The sequence below is a fragment of the Penicillium coprophilum genome, assembly GCF_028826855.1.
Source record: "Penicillium coprophilum strain IBT 35676 chromosome Unknown utg000004l_segment0_segment0, whole genome shotgun sequence".
NCBI lineage: Eukaryota > Fungi > Ascomycota > Eurotiomycetes > Eurotiales > Aspergillaceae > Penicillium > Penicillium coprophilum.
Genome location: NW_026622723.1, coordinates 6,042,113 through 6,055,911, shown reverse-complemented (window position 1 = coordinate 6,055,911; position 13,799 = coordinate 6,042,113). Strand labels below are relative to the sequence as shown.

Genomic DNA, 13,799 nt, shown 5'->3' with positions numbered 1-13,799 from the left:
AGATGAAGGAATTGGCAATATAAGGGGGGCAAAATACATACCGGGGCACGAAAGCCTATCACGACTTGACGAGTTTTGTTTGGCTTCTCAGAAAAAAAGCGGTGCTTATATCAATATGGTTTCACTTCTCATCCACACTTTTGGCAATGATTTTGATTTTTTGTTTCGTTGCACATATTTCGACAAGCATTGAATATTACAGCTACTATCAGGTAGTCTTTTGTTTTCGGCATATTTTACAAGGTTTCTTCTGCTCGTATGTCTATATCGCCTAGACCCGTAACACGGCAAGTCGAAGTTCCACATGGCCGCTTTCGTGATCCGTAGCCACTTGCCAACATCAACCCTCCTTTTGTGCCGTCGACTTTGCTTTCTCTGTAACCAACCACATTCCAATCCTGATAATCTCAAATACTGAACACCTTCACAGAGTAATCCCAGTATTGAACATGGAATCTGCGCGAAGTCTCTACAAAAATGACGTTGATTTTGCAGCCTTGGCGCTGCAATCGCGCGATTTCGCCAAGCAGTATGTGAAACGCCCTCTGACAGAAAGTCTAGTACTAATCAAGTCCAGCTTGACACCAACCGGCCATCTGAACTTTGCGGATCCAGCGGCTGTCCGGTGAGTTGGAGTACTCTAACGTCTGGCATCCCGAGAGTGGATCTGATTTGCGTCATGCAGACAACTCACCACCACCCTCCTGCAACAAGATTTTCACCTGAAAGTTGAGATCCCTGAGGATCGACTGTGCCCACCGGTATGTAGATACTGGGCCTATTTTGTGAACATGCATTGACTTAATTACCAGGTACCAAATAGGTATGTCGTCCCGAATGACGATTTGAGCCCTACACGCATGTGTCTGATATGAAGTATAGACTCAACTACATCCTCTGGCTGCAGGACCTCCTCGACTCCAGTGCGGGAGGACTACATGAAGGGTATGATCGAGACCGGGAAGTCGTCGGCCTCGATATGTACGTAATGAGTCCATCCAATCTCCGAATCTTATCTGACACAGTGAAGCGGAACGGGATGCACCAGTATCTACCCCCTGCTGGGCTGTGCGACACGTCCACGGTGGAACTTTGTAGCAACAGGTAAGTTCTCAAGTCCGGGTATCTTCAGCATCCACTGATCGACCCAACAGACATTGACTCGAGCAATATTCGCACCGCCCAACATAATGTGGCCCTGAACAACCTCGAATCAAGGATTCGGATTGTGCATTCTGACCCCGACGGACCAATCTTCCCGTTAGAGGAACTAGGCTGCCAGACGTGGGTCTCTGATTGAGAACTTGCTAGAATCCTACCTGACTATTCATCAGCCTTGATTTCACCATGTGCAACCCACCCTTTTATACCTCGTCCGATGAGCTGAAAAAATCTGCTGAGCAGAAAGAACGAGATCCCTTCTCGGTAAGTATCACTAGCTGTTGAGTTCTCGCCATATCCCACTTCATCACGTATCGTACTGACCTATATGAAGGCCTGCACTGGTGCAGAAGTTGAAATGGTGACCAGTGGCGGAGAAGTAGCTTTCGTGAAGAAAATGATCGATGAAAGCCTCCAGCTCCGCGACCGCGTCCAGTGGTATACATCCATGCTCGGCAAATTAAGCAGTATTAACGTACTAGTGGAGATGCTGATCAAACACGAGAACCATAATTTTGCAGTTACAGAGTTCGAACAGGGAAGCAAGACGAAGCGCTGGGCCGTGGCGTGGTCATGGGGAGACAGAAGGCCTGCCATGGTAAGTCATACTTTATCATATTCTTTTTACTCACTTCATGTTTGTATGTCGTGCATGGTATCTAACTACTGGTCTAGAATATTGCGCGTGGAATCCCCGGCTGCCCGAAGAGTCATTTGCCTTTCCCTTCAGAGTACACATTCACACTACCACCCGACACATCGATTGACTCAGCCACTGCTACTATAAATGCAGAACTCAGCTCTTTGCCTTGGTTTTGGTCTTGGGATCAGGCCCGCTCTGCGGGGACGGGGTTCGCTGCTGAAAATGTGTGGTCAAGATTCGCCCGTCGAAAGATGAAACTTGCCGGCGAGGAGGGTGCGGCTAGATTGAAGGTGATTCCGGCCCAGGTGGCGCTGGGAGTACGTCTGCAGATACGGCTGGTCCGGGGGCAGAAACCCGATGAGAAAGAGGTGAAGGTCCTAGTCCGCTGGGCGCAGGGGACCGACACGGTCTTGTTTGAGAGCTTCTGCGGGATGGTAAAGAGGAAGTTGGAATCGAAATGATTTCCATAGGCTTATGACTCTTATTATACAGGTTCGGATAAGCTTAGTTCAAAGCAACACGAGGAGACTTGTATGATGTTGAACTTGGTATATGACTTTTGTAACCATTTGCACAGCGAGCTCATCTCTATGATTCATAAACAGCATCAAGGGTTGTATGTACTAATTTCCCGTAACTTCAGACTGCAGCTGCTTCAAGCGGTCCCAGCCTTCCGTGCCATCCCAGAAGTCCTTGCCCTTACCCAAGATTCCTCTCACGGCACTACGAGCCTTGAACCGCCAGTCCTTCGCAACAAGCTGAGCTTCTTCATCACCCTCAACCTTCTGGTCTTCACGGTCCATAGGACCAAACTTAGCATATCCATCCCTCACAAGTTTTTCTGTAGCCCGCACAATCTCAAGCCAGGGCTTCTCATCACCCATCTGGAAAGCACCCTGGGCATTGGTAGCAATAGTAGCGCGCCAAGCCTTCTCATGACACTCGAACGCCTTAGACGGCCGATTGCGGAAGACTTCAACGCGAGCAACGATCTGCCACAGCACTGAAGAATGCGTGATAAGCGGCACGACATGCTGATCAACTAGCGAGATGATCTGGCCAGGAATAGTACCAGTGCGAACAATCGGGGCTTCGGATGGATCGTCAGAGCGGATAAGCAAATTTTCGTACTCGAACGCTACGTCCAGGAAGTCAACAAGCATGCCTAGGATCGCCACATCGATGCACTTCTCGCCATCCTTTGTGCCGACGAGCTCGATAATGCGCCTCTGCGCGGTGATCACCTCACGGAATGGCGTTGCTGGAGGGGGATGGACGCTGCGACTGTGAGGACGTTGTCCCAAATGCGGGCGTCGGTGCCCTTGAGTTGGGCTGCGCGCTGGAGCGCCGATAGGGCTTCGCGCTTGCGCCTGTGGGGGTCGACTTCGGCGGCAGAGACCTCGCCTGTGGACTCGTCAATGACCTCAGGGGCGGGCTCTGTGTCAGGCATGCGGAGTATCGCGGCAGCGAGGTTACTCCAGGCCTGGCCGTCGGTATCGTCGAGTTGGACGGTGCGGGTGAAGGTATCGGTTGCTTCTTGCCATTTCTGGAGCTCGAGCTGCACGCAGCCGAGAGCGAACCATGCGCCCTGGTTCAGGCGGTTGATGTGCAGACTCTTCTTATAGGCTACCTCGGCCTTTTCCAATTGTGGTGGTGTGGAGGTGAGATAGTGACGGGCCAGGGACCGCTGAGCGCGGGCGTATCGCTCCCCGGAAACCTCCCAGGCGCGCTCGTACATCTTTTCGTCCTTGTCAATATCTCCCATAATACAGAGAAGACGTGGTGCGTCGACTGGTAATGGTGAGCGCTCCGGTCCGTTGAATTCCTCGTTTTCGTCATTTTCATCCGGGCCGGTGGCCTGGTAAAGCTGGCGGCGGATGAGTTTCTTCGCCTTGCCTTCGCGCTCGGTGGCGGCATAGCAGAGTGCGGCCTCAGCCCACATGTGGAGCCTCTCGTAGATATCAAGTGCGGTACGCAAACCACCTAAATCAACCCAGCGCTTGGCAAGCTCGGCCTCGAGACTCCAGCGGGTTGAGAAGTTTAGGATCCAGATGTGCTCAAGTCGGTCAGCAGCCGGGGCAGACTCAGACTGCTCGGGACGTGGCAGGAAGGTTGTAGGGTCGCCTGATTCATTCTGAGCTGCGTCATCGCTAGTTGCGGTGTCCGCAATGACCTGATCCACCAGAGCCTGCATCTGCAGCACGGCTCTCTCAACAGTACGGGAACGGTAGCCCTCTACCCGACTGCGGACCAGAAGTGCTTGTGTATAGATCTGCCAATTGGAGCTGCCGCCATCGAGTACTCGAGTGGCGTAGGGGTTTGTTTCCTCTCGGGTGAGGCCGTTCTCAGGCGAGGTGTTAGTAATAGCAGATGCTAGTGCGAGTAGAAGAGCAGAGTCAACAGGGTGAAGAATGGGCTGATTGTTCGCATCGATAGCATCCAAAGCTGCGGAGACCTTGTCCTGAATAGCCAAGGATTGTTCATCGGGCTTTTGGTCGGAGAAAGAGATAGCCTCCAGAAGGGTGTCATCATCCAAGTTCAGGTTCTTAGGCCCAGAAGACTCCGAAGATTGTGTTGTCTCATCAGCACTCTTAGCCAACACGACAAGCTGACTGATATCGCGGTCTTGGAATTTAGTGCGCTTGCCCATCTTTCCGGTCAACGCAAACTCGAACCTCCGCAACTTGGCCGCCTGATCAATATCTTCACGTGCCTTGACATCGAACCCGTGATGTGTGTGGATAGTGGCCCTTTCCAGCAGGAACCGACTTCTCTCGTCTGAGTTCAACTCAGCCTTATCCAGGATCTCGACATCCTTGTAGATGACATCCTGGAGAGTACTCGTGACCTCCGAAAGCATCTTTTGGTGAAGGAAGTTGGTACGCATACGCGCGGTCTTTGCCACAAGTGGTCCATCGCTGCTCGCATCGGCCAGCAGTGCCTTGGCAACAGCGAACAATTCCGGGTTGGGTGTGAGCTTGTAAGCATATTCTCCATCAAGGGTAAGGTCACGGATGATCTTTGCCCGCACAGTCTTGAGCGTTGTGGGTTCGGCTCGCAGGATAGATGGCAACACAACTTCGGATGAGCTGAATTCGAGGGGAGGACCGGTGACGTTAGACTGTAGGAAGCCGAACAAAGCTGCTAGTCCAAGGTGCAGGAATTGCGATTGCTTTTGTTCCGTGGTCAAGTCATCGCTAGACTGAAGGGCGGCGCGGGCCTGTTCGGCGACGAAGGTGGTATATGAGACCTCGCCGCTTGCAACCTGTGCAAGAGACTCTTTTGAAGCATCGTGGCCTAGGACCTTATGACTGAGGGGCAGGTTAAAGATCGGGACGATGTTGTCTGACGTCAATCGGATCGGATCGATGCGGTCTTTGAGAGGCGAAGTGGCCTCAAAGAGGCTGTCCAAATTGGACGGGTACGCAGTAGATTCAGCCATGTCGAATCCCTCTAGTAACCTTTGATGATCTTGAAGTCGAGAATGTGCCCCGCGATCTTTTTCGATTTTTCTGCTTATCGATAGTGTGTGGATAACAGAGGTGCGTGGTATTTATGAGGAAGTCACAATGTCACCAGGAACGAAAATTATTTCCACACCCTGCTTATAGAGCATCACATCTATTATTAATCTAACCTCCCCGAGGTCCCAACGCTCTAGAGCACCAGAATCAGTCATGAATTTCAATTTATTATAATATGCTCAAGAGAACTGCCTTGTGCTCAGACTGATTGAGAAGAATGTGCGTGGTCCTTCAGTATACGATTCAGACCCTCTCGCTGCACACAACCCTCGAAGTGGAAACTCCTAGCCAACTCTTCCAGGTCCTTCTCACTGCTTCCTCTGAATAATTCAGCAAACTCATCCACAAACGAAGCCGCCAAGAATGTGTAAAACACATTCCGCATGACATGCAACTCCGTATTCCACGAAGTGGGATAAGTATCCTTCGCAGTAGGACTGACACGGTCAATCCACTCAAGCAAAGGCTTCAAAGCCGCCTCAGGCTCAGACTTAGGCCGGCGGCCCCATTTATCTAGCCAGAATTCCCTCTTCTTGTCCAGGAAAGGCTTGAGTGTCTTGTTCCACTTGCTCTCGGGATCCGTATAGATCATACCCTGCAGACCAATGTCCTTGTAGAGCCAGATCGACCAGCTGATGTTATACTTGTCATAAATGCGTAGCTGGTCACCGAGGAGGTTGTATCGCTCCTGGTTGACAGTTTCGGCATCGACATCGAATACCTGGTCCGCATAGACGGGCCCGAACTCCCCGTTCCAGACGGGGGTCTTCTTCTCGCTCATGAACTGTGCTTTACGGAGGTACGTGCGTTCAAGGCGTTCTTTTTGTTCGGCTGTACCCTTGTACCGATCGCCGGTGGGGAAGCCCATTGACTAAATGCCAGAGCGTATTAGAATACTGCACTCGGTGTCGTCAAGGGCTTGGGATATAATGCGAAACTCACCGAGTAATCATGCATGGCATACACGCAATTGGGCAACACCTCGTCGAATCCTTTCCATTCCATTGCAAATGTATTACCATCTAACCACAGAATATGATCGGGGTCAATCTTTCGAATCGCCTTCTCAACACGAGCATAGAATGCGGGTAGCCGCACGTGCTCAGGATCGCAAGGCTCGTTGAGCGGGTTGTACCCAGCAACCCAAGGATTATTCTTATATCTGGTGGCGATCTGCTCCCAAAGCCAAACAGTCCGGTCTTGATGGTCCTTGTAATCCCAGAAGGCAGCATAGCCTGTGGGGTTGTCGGAGTGCCAGTCTGGGTTCTGGCCACCGGGAACGGCGTGCATGTCCAGGATGGTATAGATCCCATGTGCTGCGCACTACACGGCCATTACGATTAGTTCATTTCCTGATATCATTACACCCATGTAGAGATATGTGAGGCACTGACCAGGTCGACGACGCGGTCCAAGTGTTTGAAACCTGATTCCTTCAGCACCCGGGGGTTCATGTCGTCCTCGAAGTGGCGGTAATTGAAAGGCAGACGCAGACAGTTCAGCCCCAGCTCGGCGAAGAATTTAGCATCCGCCTCGGTGAAGAAGTACTCGAGCCATTTATCAAAGAAAAATTCGTATTTCTCTTGTCCTAGGACTCGACGCATGGCGGCGCGGTGCTGGGCTTCGTGGCCTGCAAAGCCTGTAATGAAGTTCTCCATACTTCAAGACGATATGTTAGTTCAGAGGCAGGAGATGACTATGACAATTTGATTGCTTGCATACTTCATCCATCCTCCAAGAGCAGCTCCTCGCATCACAACCCCATCTCCATTTCCGTCGACAACAGTATCACCCTTCACGTGCAGGAAGCCGGTAGCCATGTTGGTGAATCAAGAATGTCAAGGCAATGTCCAAAGTTACAATGATGCGTACAAGGGTGAGTCAGGAGGTGCTACGCATGACCTATAAGTACTTATCTGCAGGCTATTTATCCAAAAGTCCAGCAGGCGAAACGCGGGGGATGGGGTAAATATCCAGCTTGGCAACTTGCAGGGGCTTCAAGCCACCAAGCCCAGTAGTTCAACCGGCTAATCTCACAACATTTAGCCTATGCAGCCAAGACCGCTGATGAAGTGTACAGGAATTGCATTTCTCATAAATAACAAGACATGTGCCAACGGGCATGGATGCATGCCACCAGGGTATTTGTATACAAGTGAAGCAACGCCGTCCAAACAAGCCGCCCAAACGCTCAGAGAATAATGCAATACATCCAAGATTAGTTTACCAATCCTGCCCGCGATCCCGCATCAGGATCTCAATGGCTTCGTCTTCGGGGACGGGATTGTCATTCAGTTCCTTGACGCACTGCGTGAGCCCCTCTGCAGCTTCATCTACTTGCTCCGCTGTCCAGCCCGTGCATGCCATCACCATGCGACGGTAATTTTGACCAAGGACTGCGTTCTTAGCTTTCAGGCCATCGACCTCGGCTAATATCCCTCCATTGAATTCTTTATAGCACTGGGATTGACGCCTAAGCAGATCGGTTGCTGGTAGTGAGGCCAGGAAGGCGACTTGTTTTTCTGAGAACCCGGACGCTGGGTCGAACCCCTCGGGGAACAGAGTGTCAAATGTCGCGACGTCAACACCTGAATCTCTGTCGGCATCACCCACAACAACCGTCTTGCTCGCGTCCAGTCCTGGTGTGTTCTTCACTGTTACCAACAAGCCCTCAGATGACCGCTCCAGATTCTTGATGCGCCGGTCCAACTCCACGCGCTCGGAACCCTTGCGTCTGAGCTCATCAAATTGCTTCTGTTCGATCTGCCGAGCTTTGGCAGACTCGCGGATCTTCGTATGCCAGTGATCGAAACTCTCTTGTTTTTGTGTCAAACTTGAAGCCAACTCTCGGTCAATTCCCCCAAGTGTCTCCTCAACCATTGCGCTAATTTGGGACATTGCCGCTAGATTTCATGTTAGCAATACTAAATATTAGTGGTGGGAAGACACTCACCATCAAGAATCTCTTTCTTTGATTTCGCTAATTGATCAATGAATGTGTCATTCCGACTAGCCGGCTGTTGAGACTGAGAGTTTCCATCAACCATATCGACACCGACACCGTAATCTGCAGGCCGGAGGCCAGTGTGGTTTGGAATATGAGGATCGGCACCCACTTCCAGGAGTTGCGGGACAAGGACTGAGCGCGCACGCCCTGCGAGATTGAGGGCTGTATCGCCCTGGTCATCGCGGAGGTTGACAATCTCGGAGATAAATCGTCCCAAAGAGATGACTTCACCACCAGGGTTCCCGTTTGCCGCGTGGTCTCCATTCGCACGTGGGACGGTGCCTCCATGTCGTACAATAAACTCGAGAAGAGCTTCCAGATAATGCTTTGCGGATACGTGGCCACCGCCACCAGTCGCAGCCATCATGGCAATGTGGTGCAGGATGGTGCGTCCGCTGTAATCGACCATGTCAATGGTAGGAGCCAACACTTGCAGCAACCGTGGGAAGCTTCGATAATCAAGGTTGTTCCGAGTGCCCACGGACTTTTGCAGGGCCGTTTCTCCAGCACCGTTGACTCGCGATATACTAACTCCCTTGGCGACTAGCGCATTGAGCAGTGACATGCGGGCAAGCATCGCAGCCCAGTGAAGAGCATTGTTTCGGTATTCGTCAAGGGGGATTTCAAGATCGTCCCCGGTCAACTGCAGCAAGGCTGGGTGATTTGTAAAGTCTTTTGTTCGTTTATCGAGGAACAATGTCATAATGAGCTTCATTTTTTGGAATCTCTCTGGAGTGGAAGCAGGCGCTAGAGACTCGACGCCGCGTTTTGAGCCATCATCCATGGGAGGGGGAGGAAGATCCATATCTTGATAAAAGGAGTCGTTAGGTTCTGTGGGAGTAGGTTCTTGCATGGATAGATTGGACGGCTCTCGAGTGAGACCAATAGGCGGAGCGTGGTGCGAAGCAGAGCGCATGCGTTTGCGGGGAGGTTCCGCAAGATCGTCGGTGTCATCTTGCACCTGGTACCGATTCTGTAGGCTGCCAAACCCACTGTCGGACATGCTGTACATGCTCTGCTGGCTGCTGAACGCAAGCCCGGATTCCTGGCTGCTCATTTGCTGTGACGGCTTGCGAGGCATGCTAGGCCGACGACTGCTAGAGCTGGGCGAGTCGAAGCGCGCTTTGCTAAGGGCATTAACAGCGGTAGCAGCAGTTCGGGAGATATTTTGGAAGAAAGTTCCCTGCTGTGGCTGCGACGCACTGCGATTCTCCCCGCCGTTGTAAAGGCGCTTGCGCTGCGCGGCCATTGCTTGTTCTTTGGTGGGTGTATCTATTGTTGATCCGTGGGCAGGAGCTCCGGAGCCGTCAGGGCTCATATCGTACTCTAGCAGTGGCCGGAGTGATTCTTCAACGTGGTACTCTCGACATAGGTCGACGCCTCGTTGGTAGTTGACCCACGTACCCTGGTATTTTCCGTAACCACCTTGTACCTTCTCGTGTTCACCTGCCGCAATTTCTTTCTCAAGGGTTTTCGTACGTCTTGCTTTCACGACACCGGCGACTTTCAAAATTTGTGTAGCATTCAACCAAGAATCGGATCGACGTTTCATCACAGCGACACCATTTACTTCCATCTCATAAACGGCGACATTAGAATAGACAGCCTAGTTCAAGCCTCGTCAGTGGCATTCTCTGTGGGTGTGGGTAAAGACCACGAACTCGGTAAATCTGTGGTTTATACTCCTCCTGATATGACATTACCGACCCATAGTCGTTGGTTCCATCATATCCACCAAAGCTACTTCGTGGGAGTCCGTTCGGGTAACCAAAAGAGGACATCTGAGATGCTTTCGGGGTTGGAGGAGTTGCGCGAGGGGTGGAGTTAAGGGATTGCGAAGCATTCAACATGTTGTAGGCCATTCCATTCGAACCTACACTACCCTGAGAGTATGACATGCTGGACTTTCCAGGAAATGTCAGCTAACAAATCGGGTAATGATGTGGTAGAATAGGTAGCAAGGAGAAAGATACCGGATGTCGATTGGAATGACGCGAGATCAAGGAGGCGCGTGGCTAACCCTGTGGAGGGAAACCGCAGGCCAGACAGAATACCATTCAAGGCCAGAAAGCGACCGAACGAGGTGTCGAATGTAAATTGAGATGTCAAGATCCGAGGCTCAATGCAAGGCAGGGCAATGTTCGCGGGGTTTGGGGGAGAAACGGCGAAAATGGCGCGTCGGAGTTCCCGTGACACGCATTTTGCCAAGAATTTCGCGTTTCTCCGTTTTGGGATTTCTTTTTTTTTTTTGGCGCTTGTTAATTGCATTATAGTGAAATATCCCTGATGGCCAGACCACAGCCTCAGCATTGGCTGCATACTCTCTCAACACCACAGCAATGGCGCCATTTATTTCGCGCTACGCTGCGCGAATGTACCTATCTACCTGACCCTATCGCTCGCAACTACATGAAAGACCATATCACCTCCCGATATCGCGCTGCTTCCTCCCGTTCCCCGAAGGCTGGTCCTCGGGCGGTTCATGCGGCAAGAAACGCGTTGTCGGTTCTGCGCCGAGCAAATGAAGGCTATTCACGTCCTCTCGAGAAAGTGTTATTGCTGTCGTACGGTCGCACTGGGAGACGGCGACATGAGCTGTTGGCAAAGATGTTAAAACCCGAAATCCCTAATGACTCTTTGGCTCTCAAAGAGTTACTCTCCCGGCCTGCTGACTTCAGTGATGACTGGGAACCCTCGGCTATCGTGAAGAGCCTCGCAGCTTCTCAAATGCAGAACACAGTGGTTGCAGCAGTCCGTATCAGGCCGTTGATCAAACAATTGGAACCCCCGATTCCTAAGGAAGACAGCTGGGGCAAAGAAATATGCCAGTCTCGGAAGAGAAATATTCGGAGGAAATGGTACAATGCCACATTGGGCAGTCTCCTTCCACCATTACCAGAGAAGGATTTCCAGGTGCTTCGAGGACTCATATCTGGTACTATACCATGGGAGCCTGTCAAAAGGAGAGGCTCAAACCCTCGGATCTCACAAACTATGTCTGAGACCAAGTCTGGTGGTGAGCTCTTCACTTTGCTGGCTAGAGGCCCTGAGAAGGGTACCACCTTTGCTGAATACGCCAATGGCCGGCCACATACAATTACAGTCAGGCTCATGCGTCGTCAATGGAGACGTCTGTCTGCTCTTGTGCCACGACAATACTGGAATCCGATATCACAAAGGTGGCGCTTTATGTGGGAATCACCAAAGGAAGTCCCGCAGCTGTGCTTCGATCTGGACAGTAGCATCGACCCAGAGGCTTTCTTCAATAAGTCTATTCAGGCGAAGAAAAACAAGCCTGAGGCACGTCAGCCATCTCAATAACAAACATTGGCCAATGTAATAATACACGATTTGGATTCACATCACGGCCCTGGTCATTCCTATATTCAAGTGCACTGTGAATGGAAATCAAGTGAAGATTTATCGGGCAGAAATTTAGGCTAACACACTCTAGTATAATCCATCAACTGAATAATAGTCGTATGATTCGGACATTAAACTTTGTTGATGAGCTGTCATCTCAGTAAGAATGCAATGCATATGATAAACGTAACGCATAAAGGTCCTTGAGTCACCCAAGAGGAGATCCTCAGACGGGCCAGATACCGGACGGGAGAAAGCAGTAAAGAAAAAGACAGGGTATACAAAATTTGAAGGATACAATCAGCCATCGTAACCAATCACGCCAAAGAAAGTGAGACCAATTAGTCGCTATCAGAGGACGAGCTGGAGGAACTGGAGCTCGAGCTCGAGCTCTTCCGCTTGTGCTTCTTATCCTTCTTATGCTTCTTCTCTTTCTTATGTTTCTTAGCCTCCTTCCCACTATACCACAGTCAGCCCCATCTCAACCGAGAAGACCCAAACAAAAAGAGAGATAGCGTAAAGATCAAGACTCACAGCTTATTAGTTGCCATATTCATACCAACAGCACCCAAAACAGCACCGCCCGCAGTACCGAGAATACCATGGCCAAGTTTATTACCCATGAACCCGCCAGCCGCGCCACCAAGCAGCGTCGACCCAAGGCCTCTGTCGCCCTCCGGTCCTACCGTACCAGGTTGTCCTGGTTGTTGTTGGTACGGGGGTTGGCCACCATAGTAAGCCGAGCTTTCGCCACCACTTTGCGGGTAATGCTGTTGCTGGGGAGGATAGGGCGAGTGGCCACGATCATGGGGAGGCTGTTCGTATCCAGGACTGCCTTGGGGAGGATACTGGCCCTGCTGGTGCTGTGGGGGGTAGCCCTGGCCGCCGTGCTGATCATACGGACCTGGGTACTGGCCATACTGGGGCTGACCGTAAGCTTGTTGGCCCTGTAGCGCGGAAAGTTAGTTATCTATAGCCGCGGTACGAGTACGGAGGTGGAGTTGAGAGTGTGGGCGCTGTGCGACTCGGTCGTGTGCAACAGCATGTCATGTTGGTGTGCCAACTCACTTCTGGGTAATAGCCTTGCTGTGGTTGGGAATGACCCTGCGGGGGGTATCCTTGGCCTTGCTGGTCATAGTAACCAGCACCACCGCCGTATTGGTTTTGCGGGGGTCCTCCGTACGACATATTGTTCTTAGGGAGTTTTAGTTGTTGGATAAGTGTTAGGCTGATATGTAGAAAATAGGGGCTGAACGAGAAGGTGTGGTCTGGGGATGACCTGACAATAAATACACGGCATCAGCGGGGCAAGCGGGCTGAGCGGGAAATTGAGCACCGCCTCACAAGGGCTTTTTAGATTGACACAGCCTCCTTGTCATAGAATGTGGCTTCGTTCTTCTTCAGCTGATACAAGTAACCAATAGTATGTATCTGTTTGATTGTGAACCTAGCGTTTGGCATTTGGCATTTGGCACCTACATATCCCATGCTAGGGTCAATGCCAAGACTATCGACCCGCAGTTGACAGGCTGCAAGGAACCGATGAGCATTCCTGATTTGGGAGATAATTATAGAAGAGACTCAAGTGGTATTGGTCATCGATTCACAGTGCATTATGGTCCATCTCAACGGCTTCTGTGCCGATTGAAAATCCCATTTGCTGATGTGAGAACTGCTTGGTGTTTGGTGGTATGATTGATTCCATATTGAAACAATGGTCCCGAGGTCAGTCAACTTGTTCTTCAGCTAGTATAGAGAGGAACCAGCTACTCAAACCAATCAGGTCCAATCAGATCGGCGGTGCTTGGTGAGTTCAAATTGATATCGGCTACTGGTGGTAGAACAGCGCTATAACTGTTGCTGTGTGGGGGTGAATGCCCTACAGAGACATACATACTTTTATAAATGCTATCCCAGGCCGTGTTTGAAAGACTCCTCTCGAGATAGTGCCCTAGCAAGGTTGATATATTACGTACGGAGAAAACCTCGATCGAAGTACTGCGTACTACGTACGCAATGATTAAATCCGAAAACACCAACAGGGGCTGGGACTATTCTTTCGAAACATGAACTGTTTTTACGAGACAGCATATGCACAGTT

At 51.0% G+C, this 13,799-nt stretch overlaps 6 protein-coding genes across 6 annotated transcripts; 2 read left to right on the top strand and 4 right to left on the bottom strand.

Annotated features, from left to right (window-relative positions):
- Window positions 1-449: 449 nt before the first annotated feature.
- N7500_006710 (DUF890 domain protein) lies at window positions 450-2,265 on the top strand (the record flags this gene model as incomplete). The annotated part of the gene is made up of 9 exons (XM_056677854.1): window positions 450-529; window positions 578-625; window positions 686-761; window positions 851-981; window positions 1,031-1,104; window positions 1,155-1,284; window positions 1,335-1,425; window positions 1,496-1,759; window positions 1,837-2,265. The coding sequence occupies 9 exons, from the start codon at window positions 450-452 to the stop codon at window positions 2,263-2,265; spliced, it is 1,323 nt and encodes a 440-aa protein (XP_056532854.1).
- A 162-nt stretch (window positions 2,266-2,427) lies between these two features.
- Window positions 2,428-5,246, bottom strand: N7500_006709 (Glycoside hydrolase superfamily; the record flags this gene model as incomplete). The annotated part of the gene is made up of 2 exons (XM_056677853.1): window positions 2,428-3,033; window positions 3,054-5,246. 2 exons carry the CDS (start codon window positions 5,244-5,246, stop codon window positions 2,428-2,430), a joined length of 2,799 nt encoding a protein of 932 aa, XP_056532853.1.
- Window positions 5,247-5,527: 281 nt separating this feature from the next.
- N7500_006708 (glycoside hydrolase family 5 protein) lies at window positions 5,528-7,148 on the bottom strand (the record flags this gene model as incomplete). Its single annotated transcript, XM_056677852.1, has 4 exons — window positions 5,528-6,199; window positions 6,271-6,651; window positions 6,723-6,987; window positions 7,051-7,148. The coding sequence occupies 4 exons, from the start codon at window positions 7,146-7,148 to the stop codon at window positions 5,528-5,530; spliced, it is 1,416 nt and encodes a 471-aa protein (XP_056532852.1).
- A 403-nt stretch (window positions 7,149-7,551) lies between these two features.
- N7500_006707 (putative APSES transcription factor (MbpA)) lies at window positions 7,552-10,233 on the bottom strand (the record flags this gene model as incomplete). Its single annotated transcript, XM_056677851.1, has 3 exons — window positions 7,552-8,231; window positions 8,282-9,941; window positions 9,997-10,233. The coding sequence occupies 3 exons, from the start codon at window positions 10,231-10,233 to the stop codon at window positions 7,552-7,554; spliced, it is 2,577 nt and encodes an 858-aa protein (XP_056532851.1).
- Window positions 10,234-10,621: 388 nt separating this feature from the next.
- N7500_006706 (uncharacterized protein) lies at window positions 10,622-11,656 on the top strand (the record flags this gene model as incomplete). The annotated part of the gene is made up of 1 exon (XM_056677850.1): window positions 10,622-11,656. The coding sequence occupies one exon, from the start codon at window positions 10,622-10,624 to the stop codon at window positions 11,654-11,656; it is 1,035 nt and encodes a 344-aa protein (XP_056532850.1).
- Window positions 11,657-12,228: 572 nt separating this feature from the next.
- N7500_006705 (putative glutamine-serine rich protein MS8) lies at window positions 12,229-12,886 on the bottom strand (the record flags this gene model as incomplete). Its single annotated transcript, XM_056677849.1, has 2 exons — window positions 12,229-12,645; window positions 12,767-12,886. 2 exons carry the CDS (start codon window positions 12,884-12,886, stop codon window positions 12,229-12,231), a joined length of 537 nt encoding a protein of 178 aa, XP_056532849.1.
- Window positions 12,887-13,799: the final 913 nt, after the last annotated feature.